Genomic DNA, 26,346 nt, shown 5'->3' on the forward strand with positions numbered 1-26,346 from the left:
TATATGACCTTAACTCACAGTTTTGCCGCACTTTGCAGTCTGCTCCAACGCCTCTAATTAATTTCTTAAAGATTCAACTAATTGGGTATAGAAAAATAACTTCTTTAATTGTCTAATATTAAAATTTTACTTAATTCATTCCAATTAAACCAAATAAAAATAAAATAAAATTAATTTGAATAAAAATTCATTTATTAATCATTATTAAAGGAAAATTCTGGGTATTACATTTGGCGAGGCTGTATTCAAACTCCAAAGACAATTGTAGATCAAAGCATAAATTTTCTTCTAAGTCTGGATCCAGGCACAAGCTACCAAACAAGCTAGAACAGTCCATCAACCTCCTCTTCCACCTCAATTAAAATGGCAGATGCCACCTAATGGCTACCTCAAGTGCAATTTTGATACCGCCACCTTTACTTAGACTAATACACCAAGAGTTGGCATAGTCATTCGAGATGAAAGAGGTAGGTTTCTCCATGGCTGTTCTAAGGTCATTTACAACATGTTTCAGTCTGAGGAATTCGAAGCAATGGCTTTGAAAGAAGCTCTATCTTGGATTCTGTCAATACAACTAGACAACATTATCTTTAAGACAAATGCACTTATATTTTTCAAAGCTTTTTCGGCTCATAGTTTGAATCAGTCGGAGTTTGGTTTTTTAGTTAAAGATTATATTTTTTTATTTAACCAAGGGATTCATTTTTCTGTATCCTAGATGCGTAGGTAAGCTTGATCATTACTTTGCAAGAGCCTCACTCTCATGCTAGCCCTAGTTTCTGGCACGAGGCTTATGTGTATGTAGAATCAGTGCTGAACCTGAATGTTCATGTTTTGGACGAATGAAGTACCGTTTTCTTTATATAAAAAATAATAATGAGCTACAATTTTTCGTACATGAATATTATATTTACACACACAAATATACAAAATATTTGTATAATTAGAATTCTTTTTACTAAATGGCGAATTCATAAGATTGAAATTTTAAATTTCAATTAATATTAATATATTATAATTTTTTTGAGCAATGTGAAAACACTTTTATTAGAACATGACGTTTGACGGAGGAAGCTTCCTTTTTTTTTTTTTTTTTTCTCTTGTGACCTTTCTGAAACGGTGGAAGCTTCACTAATTCTATAACTCCATTAAATAAAATCTTTAATCCACGTGGAAAAATCTTTAATCCAACGTACTTGACGAAGAGAAAACAGTACCACCAACGGATAGCGAATCCGAAACTGAATCAATTCCCTTTTGCAAAAGAGATGATGGAATCAAAAATAATCAACAACAATGGCTACTAACGGGAAAACCCTAACCCTAGATTCCATCAACAAAAATCAACTATGGACCTTTTCTCATGCAATTGGAAGCCATTGTTACCTCTTCTCCTCTTCGCCTTCCTTTTCGTCTACGAAGCATGGGTCTCCGTTCCTTCCTGCACCGTGGTACCTGCAAGTTCACAACAAAACGACGTTATAGCAGTGAAAAACCCGGGAGAGGATTTGAAAGTAATGATGGTCGCTAATTTGTTACTTTTAGGGTCCAAAGCTAGTTTCTTTGACCAGTATTTTAGAGATTATTACATGTCCAAGTTCTTCAGGGTAATTTATTGTTTTCCGCAAGCTTAGTATTTGATACAATGTCTAAAAGAAATTAATTTTATTATGGGATTTTCAAATATTTGATCTTCTAAATATATTGTTTATGTAACTCCTTGTAGTTGATGTTGCTTACGTTTTTCTTTTTTAAAGCAGAAATCTTTTCACAGTTTGAAGCCCGATATGCTGCTAGTATTGGGAGATCTTTCAGCTAAAGGATTTGAGTTGACAAAAACTAAATGGGTATCTATTTTACATCAGTTTCATGGAATTTTGGGACCATTTCTTGAGCTACCTTTTCATGTTGTTCTTGGTGATAGAGACATTGGGGAATGTAGTAAGCTTGATTCAAGGTCTGTTCATTGGATATCTAGGAGTTTTCCTGGTTTAGATTCATCTGGTTGTGGTGGTTTTGAGATTAGTAATGTTAGTTTTGTTTCACTTAATTCTGTTGCATTGCTTTGTGGAAACAATAAGTTACGGTTTAGTGTTGAAAGGACCATAGAGACAGAGAGTCTAGATCTTAGAATGGAAATGGAAGGCGCATCAAAAGTGATGGATGATTGTGGAAATCTTAGGGAATTGCCTGATAGCTTTAGGTGGAGAGAGAATACAATGTCGTCTGGATCAGGCCCCGTTCTGTTAGTTCATTTCCCCTTACACCGGATAGCAAATGACAGTTGTATGGGAGGCAACGGTTTTGAGAAAGCTACTAGCTCTTTTCTACATGCCTCAAATGCACTAGAGCACAGGTGTGTGTCTCCGTGTTGCATCTTTTTATTATTTTATGAGGTCTTACAGCAGCATTTCTTGTGATCATAGTTCAATGCTCATTGTCAATGCTGGTTAGGTGGGGAGCTAACTGTATGTTATCACCCTCCTATATGCTACAGTTGGGTGCCAAAAGCCAAGTTATGAATTTTCGTGCGAATTTAGCCTTTCTTTCTTCAAAGGAATTTAGCCTTTATATGCCTTCTAATTTGTTGTGAATTCTCTGAATGTACTTTATATTGCTGGACGTCTGTTTGCTTAAAGTTATCTCATTCTTTCCTTCAGGGGATTCGCTGGTAGTGGACCCTATGATTTATTGCATACTGTTCCACCAAATTCTACTGATTATATTTTTCAAGCTCTCAGACCAAGGTAATTCCACATTGGACCTTCGTTTGATTTTCTTGCTTGATATCTTTTCTAAGGCGTGTGCTTCTGTGTGGTTTAGTTTTTTTGATTAATGCATTTATATGTCTGGGGATTTATTGTGAAACTTCATGTTTGGTACAGTTCAACTATTACAAATTAGTTTGAGAAAGAGAATGAGCAGTTGATACTATGCTTTTCACTTATAAGTTTGGAGGACATATACCTTGAAGATAATTATATCGAATGATTAATTTAAACCTTCTTCTTTTTACTCTTAATTTAACTGGTTCTGATCTTATTTTGCTGCTTAACTCATATATCTGCCTTAGTATGTACTGGATTTTCCTGTTTTCCTGTAAATGCAGTGATTATGACCTGTGCTGATTTTTGCAGGATCATTTTCAGTGCACACAGCTATGAATTTTGTGATCACACTCACTCAGATGGGACACGTGAGGTGACTGTTCCTGCAATGACATGGAAAGCGAGGGATGACCCTGGTTTTGTTATTGCCACTTTCCATGGTGAAGAAAGAGCTGTAAGTGTCAGCTACTGCTCACTTGTTAGAGAATCTCATGTTCTAATAGTGTATACTTGTTTTCTGATTCTCTTACTAACGATGCAGCTTATGGCAAATACACCTCAGCTTAGATGTTTTAGATGATGGGGGAATACCTGTCACTTGTTGTACATTATTCAGGTTGTGAATTTGTATCAGTTACTGTGATAAAGTATTCTTTCTTTATAAATAGTGAAATAGCTTACACTTGTAAAGACTTATCTGACAACCCAGTGATAGTTGAGGAGGATAGAAAGGGACATTGATTCCTGAGTCTCTTTACCTATTTCCAGTAGATTGTAGTCTAAACTATGAAAAAGAAAATATCTGATTACATTAATGAGAGAAGGGCTGTTCTCACTGAAGATTTACCAACTGTTTTGTGTAGCTTCATGGAGCAAAATTTTGATCTTAAGTCAAACTATAACGCTTTAATTCAAACTGAATTAGTTAAGTGGTCAGATACACTAATGATTTTAGCATAATTAGCTGAAGGTGGGACTTCAAGGTCCTTTGTTTTGCTTGACAGAGCCCTAACTATGATGTACTTAATTGTTACTGCACCCACAATCGACAATACTTTAATATTGTAACCTTTAGGAAATATGGGAGTCTCTAATATCATAACCTTTAAGACATATTGAAATCTCTTATGCTTTTGTAACATTCAGTGGGCATTGTATCTGTTGACTGCAGTGCAGACCATTGTTATAAACAGAATGTTATTGTTATTTGATATAGAACAATGACCAGAAATTGTTATAAAACAATGATTATGTGTCATGAGCAAGATTTAGAACTTTACATTGAGTGGGTAAAAGTGCTCTCGAATAGCTCAATTTCATGTACCCCAATTTACTGTCGATTGCTTTATCAATCCATCAGAAGTCAGATCGTATATATTTTTGCTAGCGAGCATTCATTTATTGTTCTTCCCCCACTTTATTCAAATTTAATGCGATCATATACACTTCTGATTTTGCAATCCGAGCTCGATATGGTTCATGGAGTGTCTCTTTTCAGTATAATTTGAGGTATGCTCAAAACATAAATTATTTTTAGAAGTATGGCAGGTCGTTATTTTGCTTCAAGGAAAAAAGGTCAGCTTGAATTTGACATTGTTTTGCTTAAACATCTGAAATTGGCAATCTATTGATGGAAACCAAATTTATGATAGAACAGGATCCTAATTCATAACCTGATACATCCATTGTATTTAAATTTTTCATATCAAATAGTTATGTTAATCGGATACTCTTTATCTCCAACAAGCAAGTATTGAGACCCTTCTTCCATCACCATCAAACCATCTTCATTGGCTCTGCTAAGGTGCTCACAAGGGTTTACCTTATATTCAATTTCAGCATTCTCTCCTGCATTAAGTTTTACACTTTGGAATGCAATCAACTTTTAATTGGCCCTCCACTTCCAGGCTTATCTTGCCTCATGAAAGTAATACTGGATGCTTGCCTGTCATCTCGCCCTGATTCTTAACTCTTACAGTAACTGAAAACTTGCTCCTTTCACAGAGTTCTGCCTCTATCTCTGAAATTGTCTTGTAACCGATGGGACTTGAGTTCTCAGCCTTTTGATCAATTGATGACCTCAAAGAGATCTTGTTTTGTGTAACAGAGACAAGCTCATAAGAATAGTTTGAGTAACTTAGACCATAGCCAAATTCAAAAACCTTTTGCCTTTATAGAACCTGTAAGTGCGGCCAGGATAACCTGAAGATGGTTGAGGCCGCATCCTCATGTCTGTCATCGGTACCTTTGTGAAATCTTGTGGATACCACGTCACTGGTAATCTGCCTCCTGCATTTCAGCATGTCAAGCACCATTAATAAATTGAATATAAGCAAAATGTCTTCTTTTATTTTCCCACCCCGTCGAGCAAAGAAATGAATCTGAGTATACTGTATAGCATAGTAGAAGTTTACCTGGGTTGTGATTACCAAAGATGATTTCTGCAAGTGCAATTCCTCCAGCTTCGCCTGGATAACCAGCCCACAAAATGCCTCCAATATTGCGATCATATTTGGCAAAGATATGTCTACTGGTCCTCCACATAGAAGCACCAGAACAACAGGTTTCTTTGCAGCTCGTGCAACACTAATTATTAGCTCTTGCTGCTTCCTGGGAGCACCAAGTCCACACGATCATGTTCTTCCCTTTCTTGGGTTTGATCTAGTCCCATGACTAACACCACTTGGTCTGCCTCTTTCGCTATCTTTATTGCTTGGTCAATTGCAGCTGAAGAACAAGCCACTGTACTGCAACCTGGGTGATACTTGGTGGTCTTAATGTAATTCTGCAATCCTTGAAATGGTGTAACAGTTTTGCATGGGGACCTGCATAGTTTCCAACAAGTATGGTTGAATTGTCAGCATTGGGGCCAATAATTGCAAGGGAAGTGGTTTTGATTTTGAAAGAGGGAGAAGCTGATTAGAGTTCTTTAGCAGAACAATGCCATCTCGAGCTGCTTCAAGGGCTACAGCTTGATGCTCCTGAGAACAAACTTGATCTGCACTAATGTCGCCATAAGGCAGTTTTGTTGGATTGCCATTGAATAATCCTAGCCTCATTCTAATAGAGAAGAGGTTGTGAAGGGCTCTGTCTATTTCAGATTCAGACACTTTCTTCTTTCTGACAGCTGATTTGGTGTAGTTCTTCAAATAATTACCGCAGTTCACATCCATCCCTACAATTTGTTAAACTCTTAAAGGTTAGAAGGCAAGCGAGTACTTCAAAACCTTTTTTTTTATATGCAGTTATTACTAATTTATTGTAGTTTGTTCATTTAACTTATAAATATGTAGTGAATGGAGAAAGGGTTGAACCATGCCGCTGTACCTGCTTTAAGCACATCTGCAACTGCATCTTCTGGTTCTTTAGCGTACCCCTGATCATCATGGATGATAGATACTGCATCGCAATCAGACGTGATATACCTGATTAATGAAGAAAAAGTAAAAGAAGCATTCGTGATTATGAAGAAATTGCACGTAATTGTCATTAACCTAATGAATGGTTTAGCTTTGAATGTTACCCGTGGAAATCCCACTGTCCTCTGGCTGTTTTAGTTAAAAGATTGTAATCTGCACAATTTGGGACTCCATTAACTTGATTGTAAGCACACATTATCCCACTTGCTTTCCTTCTTGAATGCAACTTTGAAATGGAGGCTGATATGTATCAGCCAAGTCCTGTTTCGTGACCTAAACCCAGAAAACATTGCTGGCATTATATTAGCAACGACGTGTTTAGGTAAATCGTTTTGTCTGTATTTAATAGATAGAAAACACAGAAGCATCACATTCTTTCTTATCTTTCATTGGCATAAGCAACTGCATACGATTTTTAACATGAGTAGTCAACTATCCGTGTTAGAAAACAAGAAGTAAGCACTTCTGCGAAATTCATAAATGAATTAGAAACATATAAAGGTAGACACCAAGACAGGGTCATTCTTATGAATCTAGTTTTCTGTTTGATTAAGCAATTATTTTATTCTAAACCCATCGAGCACTGGGACCAACGAGGAATCTCGCATGTGTATATTTTATATATAGTAATTAAATGAGAGAGAGAGAGAGAGAGAGAGAGGCGATCGAGACTATTGTCTTGCACTTACTTGAGCATTAAAGATGAACCTGTTAGTGCCATTCCATTTTCTAAATCATAAGCAGTAAAATGCTTACAGCAAGCCGAAGCTTGAAGTTGCTCTCAAGAACTCCTCCTTCAAAAGAATCACCTTGAACTCCTCTAACAAAAGACACTGCATATTTCCCTGTAACCATTGGATCTTCTCCAGGTGTTTCTTGCCCTCTTCCCCATCTTGGATCTCTAAATATATTAATGTTTGGTGCCCAAAATGTCATGCCTATGGCTTGTCCAGCATTATATATAGCTCGTGCTTCTTTTCCAGTCACCTTTCATATAATTAAAGATAAAGAGATTATACTGATATAACTATTGATTCTAGATAAAATGTCAAAAAGAAATTGTAAGGACTTACTTGACCAATGCGATACCAAAGTTTGGTATCAAATGAAGCAGCAGTAATAATGACCTGAGGGAAGCTGGTGGCAGACCTAATGGTTCCATTGAAATGGATGCCTTGTCTTTCGCTGACATCAGGCAAGAAAGCTACTCCATGTAATGCTTCAGACCACCACCTATAGGCAGGGACACCAAGCCGGGGAATTGAAGGTGCTGTGTCAACAAGTTGGGAGATTTTCTCATCCAATGTTAGTCTAGATACAAGGTCCTTCGCTCTTTGGCTTATGGGTAGTGAGGTTTGGCAAAAAAGATATGATTTTGTTGATGGGTTAGAATAGTCACAAGAAAATGGAGGCTGAGGAGCCGAGTCTGCAAAGATAAAGATGAGGAAGGAAGTAAGGTGGAATAGGGTTAGAAGAGAGATCTTTCTGAGCTTCATTTTATGAATTTGTTGAGAAGAAATGGATAGAGCTTCTTTAATAGAAGAGACGAATGCAGTGTTTTTCTTTTTACAGGGTCAACAACTTCTTGAAATTACCTTTTTTTTTCTCACTTTTCTTAAAAATCACTTTTGAAAACAATTCTGAATACGAGGGTTAGATCAAGAAAAATAATAAAATAATATCTTCAGCACTAGATGATTTATACAGCCAAGACATTGCTAAAATTTTAAGTGAGGTTTACAGGTCCACCACCATGGTCACTGATGTTGACTAATGCTCAACTCTTGAAAGGTGTGAGGGAGGCTAATCATTTTGTAGGAAAAGACAAGAACTGCCCTTGTTCAGTGTTACCCTTAGAACTATTTCTGGTGCTCTGGATAAATAAACAAGGCATATCTGAGTGAGAAGTAACCATTTCTGTCTTCTGAATATTTTTCAATTCAATTAAAAGTGGTATTACTTGACAATGATTGAATACCTTTTAGAGTTCAGATCCAACAATAAAAGAAATGATTCCATCTATCATCACTGAACCTTCTTCATTTGCTCTGCTGAGATGCAAACTATTGTTTCATTGCTCTGCCATTCCTAAGCTTCTCCTATCTCGCATAAAGCGACACTATGCTTAACCGCATCTTATTTTCTGGGATCTTTTTGGTAGAGAATTGTCTCATAGCTCTAGTTCTTTCTGGTAAATATAATCACCCGTCCCTACTTACTGACATGTACATTACCTCGGCCAAATTTTATGATCTTCTAGGATTTTTTTAAGACTACATTTTGAAAGTTGAGACAGGTTTCTGGTTGTCCAGAATCTTTTGTCCTTTTCTTCTGTTAACAATAATGTTTACGAAGACGATAGGAACTCAATCGTAAATGCTATTCATGTACTAATTGATACAAGGCAAATGCTGCATGTGTCAACTGAGATCAATACTGAAAAACCCTCCTTGCGGACGTCAAGTTGTATATAGTTTATCATGATTTGTTGTTGTAAAACAAGAAAACCTCCTTTTACTTCTCATTTCTCAATGCACCGACACTATTCGTATCCGGTATTCCCACAGAAAGCAAAGAGCAAAACTAGAAATTTACTCTTCCTGTTACTATATCAAATTTGTAACAGCTAAAAAAGGTTAACATCTTACATTAAAAATCCTCTTAGTTGAGTCTATCTATCACAGGAATTGAACATCACTAACTCTCAGTTACTCACATATATACCCTGAAAGGAACACGGGCAAGGACGCGAAACAAGTAGACTCTAGAGATCCATAAAACAGATAGACACAGTTGCTTCCAGTGGTAGACATCGCATGCAAGCTTTCTTTCATTTTCTTACTTTGATCTTTGACACCGGGAATCCAGGATTGTGGTACGGTGATAGGCAGTCCTGATGAAGAAAATGTTTGTAACTTATTCAAGGGATTAGAAGGTAAAGAGAATAATAGTGACTCAGGTTGAAGCTGTAATGATAACAAGCAATTAAGCTTACCAATTGTTTGACGTACTAATGCAACATCTCATCTAACTTCTGCCTGTATTGAGCTAATCTCTGCAACAATACAGCATGACCATTAGTGTTATGCAAAGATACTTCAAAAGATAATTTAAGCCAACTAAAAAGTTTACTGCAACAATGTTTCAGTGCTTCCGTCCATACATTTTCTTATGAGGATGAGACACTCATTCTTAAGGATATGCCGTCTATTTGTCTTAATTGGTATACAGACTGACTTGTTTATTTCCAGAAATATTTCATTTCAACCATTTAATACAATCATCTCTTATTAAGTAAAACAAGCCCATATATATTTTTACCCATAGAATTTCACAAATAAACATCAGGGTTTCTCCCTTTTCAGTGTCATAAAATTTGAAGGGTATTCCATCAAAGGGCAGAAAAGTGCAATATGCCAAAAATAAATAAAGCCTAGTCATGCTTATATTCATGTCAAATATTATCATGAATGTGCGACAAATTATTAATATATGTATGATAAAAATATTTATTCTTGGCGCAAGGCTAATGGTACTAATTATTTGACATGAAGACAAAAATATCAATGTCACAAGTCCAATAGGAAGGAGCAGATACAGGCCAAAACTTCATCAGAACTAGTAAAATACACCATGAGACATTGGCAAACACTGATCAACTTAACAATCCACACAATAACCAGAAAGTACATACCCTAGTATATGCATAGACCCCAGCCTCAGTTGGTGCTGCAGGGCTTCCCTCCTAATAAACCTGCCCTCTTTGAAAATGTAAAGCATAGGTATTCCGGTTGATAGTTCTAAACTTATGACCTGTCAGAAAAAGAAATTGAAAAGTAGGTTCATATGTGATAAAGAAAAGAAGAGAAAACTATAAAAGATGGTAATTTTGCAATATCAAATAGCCAATCACCTCTTGGGAGGTTAATTTGTCCAGATACATAATAATGGACCTCAACGAGTTCCCATGGGCAGCAATCATCACATTCTTCCCAGAAAGAAGCTGGGGTTCAATCTGCAGTTCAGTACTTTCACAGTCAGAAACTAATGAATGGCGACAGTCTCTTGAATTTTCAAATGTAAAACGCCTATAGAAAGCAAACAAACTATGATAAAACTAGGTAACAGTAAGCACAATCATGCATGACCTGATCTTTAAAATAAGCAACAGCTCTTTCAGCGCACATTTCCAAACTCTCACCGTTTGGTGGAGGTATGTCATAACTTCTCCTCCACTCGTGAACTTTTCTTTTCCAAATCTGTCTGCTGTTTCCTGCTTATTCAGACCTTGCAATTCCCCGCGACCTAGAGAAGACCAATTTATAAGTCAGCAATAAAAATTAAAAGCAAGCAGCATGATTACAGGCAAAAGGGTAAAAGTGGAAACATATACATTCTTTCATTTAATTGCCAAGCTGTTATAACTGGAATGGATTGCTTTAATGTGTCATCACTAAAGATTTGACTCCATGCCCTTGCCTGCTCACTCTCATTGTGCATAACTATTGGCACCTGTAGCCAGTTAAATAACAGGTTAGCAAATAAAGCAGATATTGGATCTAAATTGCTCAGGGCATCAAAATCTCAATTGTTGGATACAGTTCAGATAGCATGAATTGCTGTTCCTGCGTATATGTGCTTTAAATGTGCTAGGGTAACTATAAATATTGTAGCAATAACCAGTAAATGGCTACATAATCAATAGAAACATTATTAGCTTCCATAATCAGAATCTCATACATTAAATTTTGGTTTCCTATCAACTAACGAGACATTTCCAAAGTTACCTTTCTACGACGATGCTGGGTCATGGCGAGCATAGCAGTCATTTGTGCGCGAATCAGGGCTGATGTATATATCATGTCGACAGGTATGTTACTGATTCTCTTACCAGCTTCAATTGCCTCTTCCACACCCTTCTTTGTTAATGGAACATCAACACAACCCGTGAACAGGTTCTTCTCGTTCCAATGATTCACCATGCCTAATCAGTATTAGAGCTGCCTCGCCTGAATGGATTACCATACAGCAATTAGAAGATTTCACATAAATGGCCATTTTCTTCTATCAGCTCATGAGATTCCAGACGGTGATGTATGTCAAAAGGACTAATGGAAAAATTGACATGATAGGATATATTTTGCCAAATTTATAGAGACATCCTTTTAGAAATGATTTGACACTAATGTCTACTTGAATAGCTGGATATAAAATGTGGATTATAATAAAGCTGGCTTACTTGATTTATTTTTAATTTCGTTTGTGCTGCCATTTGAGGGGTTGAAACAGGATCAACTACTGAAGTTTGAGAAGCTGAGGCTTGAACAACATGAAAATTCCTCTTAGCAGAGCAAAATTCCCCTTTCTTGACATTGACAATCCCATATCAACCTTAGAACATTTTGAAATCAACTTCACAGAAATATTCTGAAACTCCTGATTAAATCCAGAGTTATGGAGATGTTGATGGGATTGAAGAGTCCCTATTGATTGGTGAAACACAGCACTGGCCATTCTGAAAATTCAACAACATCAAAAGAAAAAGTGTAAGACCCCAAACTATACAGATGGGTTTCTTTCATTTAACAAGCAATATACCTACTTTAATAACTCTAAAGCTACAATATGTTAGGTTGGCCTCAAAGAGGATTACTAAACAGAATATAGCATATTCCCTTCTCAAGGTAAAAATTGAAAACAAAGAAATTAAGAACAAACATCAAAGTGAGGCCACGGAAACAAGCTCATATTCATTTTCCTAGCTAAAAGCTTTTATCACAAATCAAAACAGCACCAGTCTTAAACATAGATCTATATTTGAAAATTGCTGCCACATACACAAACGAGCAGAGTCCCAAAGATCATAAATTTGCACATAAAAATAAGGACAGCTATTAATATTACAAGCCCAAAAGGAAACATTAGAGAAACAAACCTTAAAGAAAAAGAAAACAGCAACCCAGAAATGAAAAACAGTAAGAGTGAAAGAAACGCAAGAAAATACGCAATCTTCAACACAGAAGAGAAAATGGGTATAAGAATCTAACCTGGTTATATAGGCAGTATGCGGAGAAAACGAGGAATCAGAAAAGAAAATGCAAGAAATGAGAGAGAGAGTGTTGATTACAAGAAAAGTTGACGGAGAAGATGACGGTGATGGCAAAGCAAACAAAAATACTGAAATGCAGGACTAATAAGTTATACGTTCATTTCAATGGACAAAGAAATGGAAGATGAATAGGTGAAGTTAGATGGCTGTGTGAAATGTGAGGAATCATGCAAATATAGAAGACACCGAAGAAAAGAGAGAGGGCAGTTGTCTTTTAGATGCGAATGAGAAGATCACAATGTTATATAACATTTGACATGTTTCCTTTTCTTTTACCAGTTTGCGACAGACATAAATATTGCTACGCGACTTGGCGTTTTTCTTTTTGGAAATTTCCTTTTTTCTCTTTTTCTTTTTCTTTGTTGTTCTCTGATGCAATTTTTCTTCTCTTTCTTTCTCTAGAAATAGTTTCTATTTAAGAAACAAAAGAAAAAAAGAATCAAACAATTCTCTAGAATTAGAAATAGTTGCTAAGATTGATCTGAAGAGTATCAAATTGATTATCTTTTTACAAATTGAAAAGATGTGATATTTGGTTATTTTTTTTATCTTTCTATCTGATAATTAGCTGATTGGTAATTTAGTAATTTCCAAGTTTTTTTAGTTTTATTAAAGTTCTTTTCTGGCTTTGACAATTCACGATCTTCCCTCATTTTTATAGCTTTCTTTTTTGACATTGAGCTAACCATTTCCTTTTCACCAATTTTATTTTCTATACCTTTTTATTTATAGGAAAAAATAAAAATATTTGAGCTCTATAATATGAGTAATAATTCACCTCTCCTAATCAACGTATTACTTATTTATTTATCAAAATTAAGTTTTGAATGATAAAACAGAAAACAAACTCATCTAATCATTAAAATTAATTTATATATTTTTAAATTTTAACAAATAAATAAATAAATATTCAGTTACTAATTATGATTTATAAATATATTTTCTTTTTAACATAATGTCTACACGAGTATACGAAAAAATCATATATGTATGTATTATTTGTGAGGATTGGTAATAATACTTCTAAGCATAGAAGTTTTGAAAACAACAATTTCTTCTAACAACCCTCTATTCCATAATTGAATTATTCAAAGAGAAAAAAAAAATAAAAAAGAAAGGGAAATTCATGAAGAACTTAATTTCTTGATTTCTCAAAGTGTGTTCAACAACAACCCTTCAAGAAGGTTGAGAGACGAAAGACAAACCAACCCATGAAAACACCCTCTCCGTCTCTCTGTGGCTGTGTCCCATGGAAATTTTAATAATCTTAATTTTACCAAACTAAAGCAGCCCTTCAAAAGTGTCCAATAAGACCACCTAACTCCATCGCCATCGCCTCCTTTTGTGGAGTTTGACTCGACTTAAACACGTGCTTTCCCCGAGCTAACTTAACTAAACACACCAGCAAAATCTTCAAATGCTAAAATAAAATTAGAAAAATTATGAGAACTGTCCGGTGCATAAAGAATATACTGGTGCTCCAGTCTTAGTCTCCACCGCCTCACTCGGACTTAAGAGCAGATCAATGGCGTAGACTGTTCTTGAGTTGCAGGGTTTGTCTCCAGTTTTTGCAATATTTTATTTTTCTAATATTTAGAGTTAATTTAATTAATTTATAATATTAGTAATAATTTGCTTAAATTATGGAATGAGATTTTAGCAGGATTCAAAAGACCAGTGAGCTCTATAACTAGAATTAGGATAAACTTATTTCAACTTCTCAAGTTATATTAGTTTAGAAAAGTTAAATTATGGAACATTCTGAAAAGTCAAAACAACTACGTCGGCCTTATTTGACCTTTGGAATGGGTGGCTTCGTCCCTCGTTGGTACAAAAGAAAATAAAGCTAGAGACTCGGCCTCAAACTTGTTGGATTCTCAATCGCTGAAAAGCCCAAGTTTGGGAAGTTGTAGTAAACTTAGATCCATTCCCTCTATTGAAAGCCTACAAAGTTGATTGTTGGTTGATAAAATGAGACTACGCTTGAAGGCCCTATTTTGGGTCCATTTTGGCTGATAAAATGAGAATGTTAAGCCGAAAGTACATTTGAAAGTTCATCTATACGTTCAACAGATCAGGATTAATGTGGGATCTCCCCATAAAAAGCCCCCATCTCCAATTTAATTTTCTCCATTCAACAAATTAATGAGGACATACTAAATCTCGCCGTCCATCTATTCTAAACCGTATCACCAGCGAGTGACGGACTTTATAGCTCTCAATAACCCCAAATAATTAAAGTAGCCTTAAGAATATCCCATCATAACAATGCCAATGTGTAAGACAATTAAAACCCAAATACATCGTTACAATAGGAAATTACAATATATACTGTTTTTTTTAAAAAATTATTTATATTGTAATTTTATTTTATTTTTATTTTTATTTTTATTTTTTACTTTATTTGAATTTTTATTTCACTTATACAGTATTTTGCTTGTAATATTAAATATCTTTTGGCATTCTCGTAATCATTTCTTTTTCTTCTTCTTTTCTTTATTATTATGGTTGTAATAATACCAAAAGGAAATATTAAAAGCTCTTTTTCTTCATCATTATCGGGTATATTGCACGAAGCTTCAACAGTATCAAAAATTAAAAGAATATTTAAATCAATATTAAGAAGAAAGATAATTTAACAACTCCTATATAATTGTAAAGCAAGAAGCATTGATGATGGAGAGGCATGGGTATTTAGTTGGCAAAGACTCTTATAATTTTTATGAGTTGCATCTTTTTGACATAAGTTCTTGTTATCTAATTTAATTTGATTCAAGAAACAATTAAGAATTAGTTTGGTCTTAAAATTATTTGAGCTTGATTTATTTGAATGATTTTACTAATATTTGATTCAAATTTTATAGTATGATATTGTTGAATAAAATAAGAATACAAATATTGGAAATGAATAATTTTTAGAACCATAAAATAGTTTGTTATTAACTTTCTCTTATTTTTTACATAAACATACACAAATTTTTGAGTTAATTTTTAAAGTTTTTAATTTTTGATATGTTATTTGTGCTATCAAAAAATATTTATTCTCTCTCTTTCTTTTCTCTTTTTTCGCCACTATAAGTGTTGAATTAGCTTAAAATGTATTTTACTCCACATGTTACCTATGTATAGACAAACAATGAAATGACAACTTGAGTTAGTTAATAAATTGAAATAAATAGGATTATAGTTTGTACTTATAATGTTTGATAATATACTTATTTTAAAAATTAGTAAAACTTTTGAATAAGCTGTGAAGCTTACAAGCATAGATATCAAAGATACAAATTGAAACTAAACACCAATTTCGAATATTAATTATATATTGTATGTATACCAAATATATATGAAACATATACTAAAATCTGAAATATATATCATTACTATAACTTTTCCTTGTGTTTTCTAAAGATATAAACATAGTAAGTATATATATATATAAGGAACATATATTAAAATAAATTGAATGTATTTCCATATTTTGAATAAATATTATATCTTTGCTACTATTAAAAAAAATATTTGAAATTTTGATTAAAAATTACTTAGCATACACCTAATATATAGTTAACATACACATTTTATACCCAACATATAATAAAATAAGTGTAATGTACAATATTTTTAAGAGTGTACAGTATTTTTTATAAAATTTAATTTATATAAATTAATATAGTTACAAATACTAAATATATATTTAATGAATATCATATTTTGTTGAGCATATACCATTTGTTGCTATTTTTGTATTTTTAAAGATATAAGTATTTAAAATATTCTATAAATATATGCAATAGATACTAAAATAAATATAATGCATACCAATTTTTAGAGTTTACTTTTAGTTTTCTATATTTAAAATAAATAAATAAATAATTAAATAAATAAATATAAATATTTCAAATATCAAATGTATTTCATATATTTCATTTGGATCTCATTTGCTTCTATCTTTTTATTATATTATATTATAGGTATATACATAATATTTAATAATTTTATAGAAATATAGAATAATAAAATAACTATTATAATACTATTTTCTTAATTTCTAATAATCACAAGAGTTATTATATAAATTTTGACTAAATCAATCAATTAAAAATGATATTATTATTATTGAGAAAAATAATTTCTAAAATTAAAAATTCAAATTAAAAAATAAGATCTTGGTTAATGTATCCAACATATATTTAATATATATTTTTACTGTACATTTATAAAAAAATTTATTTATAATAATTTTTAAATTATTTTTAAATAAATGTGGTTATATAAAATAAGTTATATTATTAAAAATAAATTTAAATACTAGTTATATATATATTCGCTCTCCGATATTTTGATATGCAATCAAATTAATATTATTTAATAGATACTAGAATTAATATTATTGAATAGATACTAGATATATGACAGACTATATTAATATACACCAAAAATTAAATATCACAAAAATTATAAAAATATATATCAAATTACTAATAACATATACTATTTTGTAAAAAAAATTACTATATATCACGGTATTATTGAAATAATTTTTAATTTATAGTATTTTGGAAAAATAATTGTAACAGTAAAATGATATTTTTAATCTTCTTTTGAATATTTCTGAAAGAATCCCTAATTAGAAACCCGGAAAAGAAATCCCAAAGAGAACTAATAGTCATTCCAATACAAAGCCTGATTGTAATCGAGTGATTTCATGATTGCGAGCAAACTTAGAATGGAAAGCAAGCTAAAATCATAGGCTAAATGCTTGGCCTGTATTTGTATTTGATGAGATTCAAATGCAGTTCTTGAAATCATAGTCATTCACAGAGAATTATGCACCTAAAGCTTTAAATCATTCACTCCGCAGAAAGATTTGCAGTAAGGAATAAGAGGGAAGCTTCAATGGTGTGCTAATCACCAACATCAGATACAGCATAAACACATTCAAGCAGAATGTCACTACATATATATTATAATTCAAACAAGAGTTTCATTGACAAGACAAATTAATTGGTCTCTAAACATTGAAAGAACATATGAATCCATATAAATATATAGATAGATAATAGATAACAGAATATGCCAAGCAAAGATTGATCAACTAGACTCATTAGAGGAACTCCCAAAAAAATGAATCTAATCTTCATACTCCTGGTATTGCCTGAGAAGCTCAAAGCAACCAGACATGGCGTCCTCCTTCATGAAACCAATAGAATTGGCATAACGTTTGTTTGATACAATGCCATTGTTATTGGTAAGGATAACACGGGCACGATCACGTCCTGATGATGGCTTCATGCAGTCATGCTGGGGCTGCTAACTAGCATAGCATCACAGAGCTGATCCTGATGATCCTCATCAACATGGATCCTGTATGTTCCGGTTGAGTCTGTGGTTCCTTCCTTGCTGTATACAAGTTCCATTGTCTTCCTGTCCTTGCATTCAACTCTAACCTTGGCACCTAAATAAAGGAGAAAAATAATATATAAGGCGATCAAAGAACAATCACTGTACAAACTTTATGCTTCTTAGAAATGTGTAGTTAAGCATTCACTAGTGATTCAATTTTCGAGTGAAAGAAATGATTGCTCTTCAATTGTGTTAAACTTAGGCCATTGTTTATGAAACAGAATAACTGAAAGCTTGTAAAGAATTAGTGGCACTTATTATGGTGACACAAACTCTACAGGCGCACTCTTACAGTCCTATTTAATTTTGATAGATCTGTCGATGAAAATAATAAAACCATAAAAAGAGACAATTATAACACTATAAGAGAAAATGGCCAAGAAATGACCTTCACCCACATGAAATAGCTCTAAAACTTTATGTAAACCTTTAAAGATTTGATCTTTAGCACCCAAAAAAAAGTCACTAAATAAGGTAATATTCAATTTCTTCAAAAGAGTGTGTACTCTACCAGATCTAAAGAAAACCAAACGCTTGGCCACTCACGTTAAAGAACCCACATTTTGTTAAATAACTTACAAATTTAAGTATAAAGATCAAAACTTTACAACAGATCTAGCAATCTGCAAACAAAAAAAACAAAAGAACTGCTGAAATGGGTAAATACCAGCGACGTAAGTGGTTTTGGAGGTCTCAAAACCAGCACGGCAAGTGTCACAGTAAACGCGACCTTCAACTTCGAATGGGTTTCTGGCAGGACGAGCAGCGGCCACAAGGGCAGGCACGCAGAGAGCAAGTAGCAAAATTGCTCTAGCCATTTGGGTTCTTTTCTGCTTTTCTTTGGAATGGGCAATTAGAGAGCCTTGAGAGAGATAAATAACGAAGCGATTGAGTTTGAACTCAAGCAAAGGGAAATGGAAATAATGACAAGTGATGATGATAAGAAGGAGAAAGAAAGTAAAAAAGAAGAGCAAAGTCACAGGAAAAGTAATCGACACAAGAAAAGAAAAAGAATTATTAGCGGTGATAGCGCGTGGAGAGATGTTCTAGTACATACAAAGTGGGGGTTTTAGGAGTGTTTTAGTTATTTTGAGGTTTAATTTAGGTTGTGAATGGGTTACGTCGATGAGTTGGTGGTTTTGATTGGAGAAGAGAAGGGTGAGCTGGTGGTAAGGAGTGTAGAGGATAGAACACGGACAGTGAAGTGATGGGACGCAGCTGGAGATGTCGGTGCCCACATGGGGTTTGGGGATGGACTGATTAATTAGATTGCGTTAGAGGAAGTGAAGGGTGGAGCAGCCTGTATTTTACAGTTTTGTACATGCTGGCATCACATGATCATCATATCATTTATCATGTAATATGAGTCGTTGTGACCCAAAAGTCAAATATTTTTTGGGTGCCAGTCCATACGTAGAGTCACAAAATCTTGCCAAAATTGGCGTTGTGATGAGTTGGGCTATGCCTGAAATTTGACGTTTGGATGAACTTGTTTTTAAAAATTAGGCTTTCTTCATGATTGGATTGGGTTTAGCTCTTTATGATAAGGGATTTAAGAATCAATTGGACCAAAATCTAATAGTTTTAAGGCTTAGAAACATCTCTCGATGGGCCTATTCTTTCTTTTTTTTTTAACCAATGTCCTTCATATAAGAATATTTTAGTAACTTTTACAAGGTGGTGTCTGAGATAACCCTTTTTTAAATTAAAAAAAAAAAAATTAACAAATTGATTTCATTATTCACAAGCCAAACTAGCTAACAGTTCAAACCGAAGATTAAGTAATTAAGACAGTAAAAGACTTTGAGGGTAAACTACAATCCTAAATAAAGCAGAAGAGATCATTAAGATTATTCACATCCTATCTAAATAGAGATTACCAATCCAAATTCAATTTTCTTTTTTAAATTTTACCCAATTACAGGGAATTGGTAGTATTTTCAAATCTTTTATATATATTATTCAATTCGTTGCAAATTTGGCAGTTTAGTTAACGAGGAGGATGATTATTTAATATTTGAATTTTGATATATGTTTGACATTTTCTGTAAAAAATTAAAATATTATTAAATAAAACTCTAGAATGTAATAACGGATTATGCAAGGAGTAATAAAACAAATTCATATAGAAAGTTGAAAATGAGTTAACTATAAAATAATGTTCGGTGTACTGTCGGCGTCAAGAAATCTACTGTCCTAATTCACCTTTATAAGGCCTCCTGTTTCAATATCAATACCAGAAGAAATTGGAAAATGAGTTCATTTCAATTCAAACTTTGATCTCAGATTCAACAGTCAACTGTATATGATTGGTTATTTTCACGAAAAGCAAACACATTTAAGGCAAAATGAATGATTCAAAAGTCAAATTAGCTGCGCAACTTGGAAACTCTAGTACTTGCTGTATAATATAGAAGATCATGGCTTCAAAATTCTATTAAATTGGCACATTTTTGCTTTAAGAATTTGTTAGCTTCTAGAAAGAATATGGAAAAACAGAATGCTCTGATTGATGAGTTAGTGTCACTTAAGTCGCATTGGAACCCTATTTATCCGAGAGGATAATCTCTACTCCACTCTTTAAGTAAGCAGCAAGTGGAGTTTCCAATACCATTATTTTCTTTTTTCTTTTTTCGCTTTTTTGTCATGCTTTTTTTTTTTTTCTTTTCATTTTATGAGTTACAAAAACTGTCAATAGAAAAGGCCATTGGCCAACCTAAGAAATCACATTTAATTATTTCATTAAATTAAAGCTGTAATTGACTACTTTATAGTCGGTATTAGCCCACATGCAATTGTAGAATAATCAACATAATTGATTAGAAAAGGAAAAGAAAATCAAACGAACTGCATTAATAAACTTAATTTAATGAATGGAAGCTGCAGCTTCGACTTTTCTTTTAATCGAAGTTCAATACCAGAGTCCACAAACAAACTTTCAACTATATTGATTGGTCAAAATATGTAGATCGTATATATATATATATATATATATATATATAAGTTTAAGTAATAATTTTTAAAAATTTAATATATGTCATATATCATCGGGTGTACACGGCATAAGAATTTCTCCATATATGCATGCAGATCCGATATCAAAGTTAGAAACCAAAAAAAAAAAAAAAAAATAATGATCAAAATGGCGAACTGCTCAATAAAACATCTGTTAACCATAAGTTTCTTGGTTTCATTTGTATGTCTTTCACATGGTAGAGTAAATCCTAGCTTTAAAATCAAAGCAGTTAATCTAGGAGGCTGGCTTGTCACAGAAGGATGGATTAAACCTTCTTCTTTTGATGGCATCCCCAACAGTGATTTCTTGGTTTGTATTATATGCATCTTCAATTCATTTTTCATTCTTGTTTTCTAACATATGTGCTGAACAAAATGTTGCTTCTTGTTGTTTTTCTTTTCTCCTCCTAGGATGGCACTGGACTTCAATTTAAATCAGTTGCAGTTAAAAAGTATCTTTGTGCTGAGTTAGGTGGAGGGAATATCATTGTTGCTAATCGGACATCTGCCTCAGGCTGGGAAACATTTAAAGTAAGTAATTCTTTTAACCATGTTCAGTTTTCCGTTTATTTTACTTCTTTTAATGTCAGTATATGTACTAATCCTGGTAACATGTTAATGGGTTTTTATCATTGAAGTTGTGGAGGATTGATGATTCCCATTTCAACTTCAGGGTCTTCAACAAACAATTCATTGGATTGGGAAGCAAAGGCAATGGGACTAATGTAGTAGCTGTTTCTAACACAACAGGCGAATCTGAAACATTTGAGATTGTCAGAAATTCTAATGATTCTAGCCGTGTTCGAATCAAATCCTCCAACGGGTTCTTCTTGCAGGTGGCTTTTCTCCTTTCTGTTGATGCCATAGAAAATGAATATTCAGAACTTGAACCTTTCAGTTGATAGAAGGTCGTGATATCAATATTAATGCAGGTGAGAACAGAAGAGTTGGTGACAGCAGATTATGCAGGTGATACTAAATGGGAGACAATGATCCATCAGTGTTCCTGACGACCATTTCAGGAAGAATGCGTGGAGAGTTTCAAGTCACTAATGGTTATGGTCCGGAATCAGCCCCAAGAGCTATGAAGGTACGAGAATACTGATAATATTTATCGACTTTTAAACTGATTAACGAAATTGCAAAGTCCGTTTTCAGGAACATTGGAGCACATTCATTGTGGAAGATGACTTCAAATTCATAAGTCAAAATGGACTTAATGCTGTGAGAATACCAGTTGGTTGGTGGATAGCAAGCGATCCAAATCCTCCAAAGCCTTATGTAGGCGGCTCTTTGCAAGCTTTAGACAATGCATTCTCATGGCAGAGTAAGCAAAATTCTCGCTCAGCAGTTTTACTCTCCAGAATTTATATGACTAACAATTAATCTTTGCAGGAAATATGGGTTGAAGGTTGTAATTGACTTGCATGCAGCTCCTGACTCTCAGAATGGCTGGGAACACAGCTCTTCTAGAGATGGTTCTCAAGAATGGGGCCTTACTGATGCAAATATACAACAAACAGTTGATATTATAGACTTTTGACAGCCAGGTATACAACGCAAATTTTATAAAAGGGCGTCAGGATTATTCAATTCCGAATTCCTGCATCGTAAGGCAGACACTTGATTAATTGAAAATGATTTAATAGGTATGCAAAGAGCTCAAGCCTGTATGCGGTAGAGCTCATAAATGAGCCTCTTTCGCCAGGTGCAAGTCTAGAACGTGTGACCAAGCATCAGGATACACTCATCAACGGCTTATGTAGTGATGTCAAATAGACTAGGATCTGATGAAGCAAGAGAGCGGCCTTGCTAGTGGCTTATGAACAGTTATCGATGTCCATCACCACATCAAATTACAATCTACCTTAGCACTATATTCATATTTGATTTATAACTGTCCAATGCCCATTGTATGGACGTGGACGCAACTTTTGGGTCTTCGTCAACACTCGGTCTGCTCAGCTGAACTTTGTCACCACATCAAATGGCAATAGAGACCCTGGTGCTGGGTGCTGGTGCTCATATAATAACTGGCTTTAGTACCCTCACTTCTTATTGGTTGAATCGTTAAAAGTCCTTGTTCGATTGGTCTACCTAAATAATGATTAAGATGAGATTACGTTTTGAATTTATTCAGAGTTTAGATCTTAAAGCAACTTTAGATATGAATTACTAAGATTGAAAACTTATGAAAAATGTAAAAAATGATGTGATTTTTTATGTGCAACTGACCTTTTTTCTTAACAAATGAGGATACAAGAAAGAGACCTAAGTGGATTCCACGGAAGAAGGAAGTGAAAGTGTAGCCTTTTGCCAGCATCATTTGTTTCTGTCATGGACCATGCATCTTTAGTGGCTAACATTAATCATTACAGTACAAATTTAAAAATAATAAAAAGATATTTCCGATCCCAACACAGTTTTGTTCTTGTTCTATACATGTTTATTAAACCTTTTTTTTTTCTTCTTTAAATTATTTTTTTCTTTTGCATTACATCTTACATCAGGAACTTCCTTTTTTTTATATCCAGGAATACAGATATTTAATTACTAAAACTACATTATACAAAGAGGGAAGGAATTTTATTAGAATTATCATTTGCCTATTTTGGTGGGTGCCCTACTGGTATCATATTCAAGGAGATATTTTTGCTGGGTGGGTGTCATCCTTTACTAGTCATTTTAATGGAAGCAACCCAACGAACATCTATACAATTAACCACTTGTGGAACACTTGATTGCTAAGCAATGACTTTGCTTAAGAATTTAGTGACAGATCATTAATTAATTAATTAAGAGAACAACTGCTGCTAGATTTTTTAATCACTTCTTTTAAATTAAATTATTTTAAGCGATTGGAATTCAGATGATGAAATAGGCTAATAACAAATGGAAGGAGTTTTAAGAATTTTGGTCCAGCAAGCATATATATCTCCAGTAATTTCAGGAAATGAGCTATTCTGAAGAGTGAGTTTCAAGGTTTTGGAATTGTTTGCTCAATGAAAAGGGACCCAGTTGATGAGTAGGCCTAATTTCAAAGTAATTGCTGTGCCCCAGTAATCATTATCAATTGATGTCCTACTCATTTTAACATCAAACAAACTAACAGCAGCGTTATAGAATCAGAAAATAGACAATATGAAAAGTGGCCCTATTTCTGAGAGCAATCTTTTCTATTTATCATATTATTTGTTTTTATAATTGGGTCAAAACTTTTTCTCATTATTTTTAATTCCTTTCTTTCAGAAATTTCCTTAACTATTTTCAAAGTAACAAAACATGAGTAAATAATTAGTAAGTCGTATTAATTAGCTATATCTCTTCACTAATTTGCCTTAAAGTAAACTATTAAAACCTTCCTTCAAATTCCAAAGCTATTAGTTTTTCAGAGCAATTTTAATTAGTCTTATCCCAACTCACTTTACCGATACATGTATGTTTTGTTGAATAAATAGTTCCAACATAGCCATATTAATTTATTTGTATTAAAATTCTTAAAACAGATGAAATATTATAGGACTAGTAGTCCAAAAATGTAAATTCATGCAGCTTTTGGTATTTTACTGATCCTTTTAATTTTAATAGAATTAGCTAAATTACAAAATTATTAGTAATTTTAATCAAAATTAGATGACATAACATATAGAATAACATAGCATAAATAAGCCACGTCACGCTAAATTTATTTAATTTTGATTAAAAATAGAAATTGGCAAAAATAACAAATGACTATGAAATCAAAAATATAATTAATTATTTTTTCTTTAATGATTCTTTGATATATAGTCAAATATAGAAAAGATAAAAATGTTATTTTCTCTCTCCCCAGCCCACTTCCTCTTCTCCCATTCTATTACCGTGAATAATGTTAATTATTACTAAATTTCGGATTAAACAATGAGATTAATACGTCTTAATTAAAGGCCCTAACACCTTTTGGCACAATGCAAATGAAGTCAACTTTGGGCTATTCTCCTAACATGGAGCCATACGTTTGGGCACATTTTGATGTCATGTAGCCACTCATTTGAAAGACCTTGACGATTGAACCTAATACACAAAATTTTTTTATAATTAATAGTTCAAAACTACAAATAATAAAGAAGAAAGAAAGAAAAGCACACTGTAACATGCACTTGTGTGATTTTCAAAATCTTTTAGTGCTGAGCTGCCCAATCAAATCCCATAAGTGACTTGTTTAGCAGCTATCTCTTATCTGTTTGGTCTAATTTGGGATAAAATAAGTACTTCACATACTCCCCACATTTCTTCACAATAATTAAAAATAAATAAATAAATCATTTTCATTAACTCTGCACCTCCTAGATTATTGCTACTAAGTTTAATTAAATCAATAATTTATTTATTTTATTTTACGTCATCTTCCATTTCCATTCCTTTTCTTTCTTTGGTCATCATTGATAGAAAGTTGATGAACTTCTTTGCAGTTCTTGATTTTAAGCATATCTTCACGGCAGTTCCTGAATTTCGATTTATATCTCAAAGGGTTATTAGTTTCAATGACATTAAATTCTCTTTTCACCTAATTCAAAAGAAGGATTAAATGCAGCACTATAATCTAATATTAATTTATTATTTTCGTGAGTTTTAGATATTTTTAGCGTCATGATAAAATGTAAAAAATTCTCCTGAAATTAAGTTTAAAAATAAAATAGTGTTGCTAAAAGGTGAAATATAAGAGTTTTTTGTGATGTCAACTAAAATTTTAAGACTTCAATGAAAAATAGGCCTAAAGTTAGGAGTAAAAGTGAAATTTACCTTGGAAAGTGAGTATACTTTATTTTCTTTCCTTTTTTTTTTTTTTTTTCTATAAGCACTAAATTCAGGATGTCATAATCTGTGAGTTATATATAAGTACAGTCCTTTTCTATGTAATTTTTAATATAAAAGTGAGAAATTCTTATAAATAAATAAGCCAAATTTTCAAATATTTTCACTTTTTGATAAATAGGACGAACTTAATTGAATTGGATCAAAACTGAAAATACCTGCAAGAAATTACATTAAAAAACTATAAAAGATATTCAAATGGCAATATAATTTATCTATTAATTATATTCAAATAACTATTTCTAGTCACTTCAGAATTGATCTAAATCTATAAATAAAATTTAATTTGTCGCCTTTTATCAATGGGCTCTATACTCTATATATCCTCGTCTCATTTTTCTTTTTAATTCAATTAATTCAAATTTCTAACAATTTTAGATGAAAAGAAAATGCAGCAAAACCTCAATTGGCGCAGTGGAGGAATTAGGGGTAGAAAATAAAACCTATAAAGTCAGGATAATTGAGATTGGGGTCCAATCAAAAGAAAATCTCAAAATCAAACAATGAGGAATCTGGTATATAAATATACTTCAAATGTTCTTTAATTTTGATTCCAATCTTCAATTAACATATAGGCGGTGATATATATGCTACATTTTGAAGCAAGATATCCTCCTTTCCACTGCAAAAGTTATATGCTACAGCAATATGTTCATATTTAATTTGTTACTCAATTTTATTTTATTATTTATAGCATATTCTCCATCTTAGAAAAGAA

General features: G+C 33.1%; 3 protein-coding genes and 2 pseudogenes across 5 annotated transcripts; 2 read left to right on the forward strand and 3 right to left on the reverse strand.

The window, feature by feature from the left end:
• The first annotated feature begins 1,114 nt into the window (after positions 1-1,114).
• Positions 1,115-3,524, forward strand: LOC125369354 (metallophosphoesterase 1-like). 3 transcript variants are annotated; one of them, XM_048371411.1, is made up of 5 exons: positions 1,117-1,607; positions 1,758-2,356; positions 2,661-2,747; positions 3,138-3,282; positions 3,370-3,524. In XM_048371411.1, exons 1-5 carry the CDS (start codon positions 1,350-1,352, stop codon positions 3,406-3,408), a joined length of 1,128 nt encoding a protein of 375 aa, XP_048227368.1. In that variant the 5' UTR covers positions 1,117-1,349; the 3' UTR covers positions 3,409-3,524. The 3 variants fall into 3 exon arrangements, with proteins under 3 accessions (XP_048227366.1, XP_048227368.1, XP_048227367.1); XM_048371409.1 differs by having other exon boundaries at positions 1,115-1,607; positions 3,138-3,524; XM_048371410.1 differs by having other exon boundaries at positions 1,120-1,607; positions 1,761-2,356; positions 3,138-3,524.
• An 810-nt stretch (positions 3,525-4,334) lies between these two features.
• Positions 4,335-8,468, reverse strand: LOC8263038 (probable beta-D-xylosidase 7). Its single transcript, XM_048371221.1, is given in 15 exon segments — positions 4,335-4,753; positions 4,755-4,995; positions 4,998-5,117; positions 5,243-5,350; positions 5,353-5,436; positions 5,439-5,651; positions 5,654-5,725; positions 5,728-6,003; positions 6,156-6,253; positions 6,352-6,457; positions 6,460-6,520; positions 6,937-6,977; positions 6,980-7,021; positions 7,024-7,234; positions 7,321-8,468. Coding segments are annotated over 15 exon segments (2,316 nt in total). The 5' UTR covers positions 7,744-8,468; the 3' UTR covers positions 4,335-4,533.
• Positions 8,469-8,731: 263 nt separating this feature from the next.
• Positions 8,732-11,320, reverse strand: LOC125369231 (2,3-bisphosphoglycerate-dependent phosphoglycerate mutase 1-like). The gene is given in 10 exon segments (XM_048371222.1): positions 8,732-9,140; positions 9,243-9,302; positions 9,942-9,991; positions 9,994-10,060; positions 10,161-10,262; positions 10,396-10,490; positions 10,493-10,548; positions 10,638-10,759; positions 11,035-11,218; positions 11,220-11,320. Coding segments are annotated over 9 exon segments (807 nt in total). The 5' UTR covers positions 11,306-11,320; the 3' UTR covers positions 8,732-9,140; positions 9,243-9,257.
• Positions 11,321-17,229: 5,909 nt separating this feature from the next.
• On the reverse strand, positions 17,230-18,592 carry LOC125369113 (annotated as a pseudogene).
• A 2,263-nt stretch (positions 18,593-20,855) lies between these two features.
• LOC125369183 lies at positions 20,856-22,771 on the forward strand (annotated as a pseudogene).
• Positions 22,772-26,346: the final 3,575 nt, after the last annotated feature.

Source organism: Ricinus communis, chromosome 2 (assembly GCF_019578655.1).
Source record: "Ricinus communis isolate WT05 ecotype wild-type chromosome 2, ASM1957865v1, whole genome shotgun sequence".
NCBI lineage: Eukaryota > Viridiplantae > Streptophyta > Magnoliopsida > Malpighiales > Euphorbiaceae > Ricinus > Ricinus communis.

What these genes read in the sequence shown, in the direction of transcription:
- LOC125369354 (XM_048371409.1), top strand. Translation starts at nt 1,350, where the DNA reads ATGGACCTTTTCTCATGCAATTGGAAGCCATTGTTACCTCTTCTCCTC. An exon ending in TCAAATGCACTAGAGCACAG is followed by an intron (nt 2,357 to 2,660) that starts GTGTGTGTCTCC and finishes TCTTTCCTTCAG; the next exon opens with GGGATTCGCTGGTAGTGGAC. An exon ending in TTTCAAGCTCTCAGACCAAG is followed by an intron (nt 2,748 to 3,137) that starts GTAATTCCACAT and finishes TGATTTTTGCAG; the next exon opens with GATCATTTTCAGTGCACACA.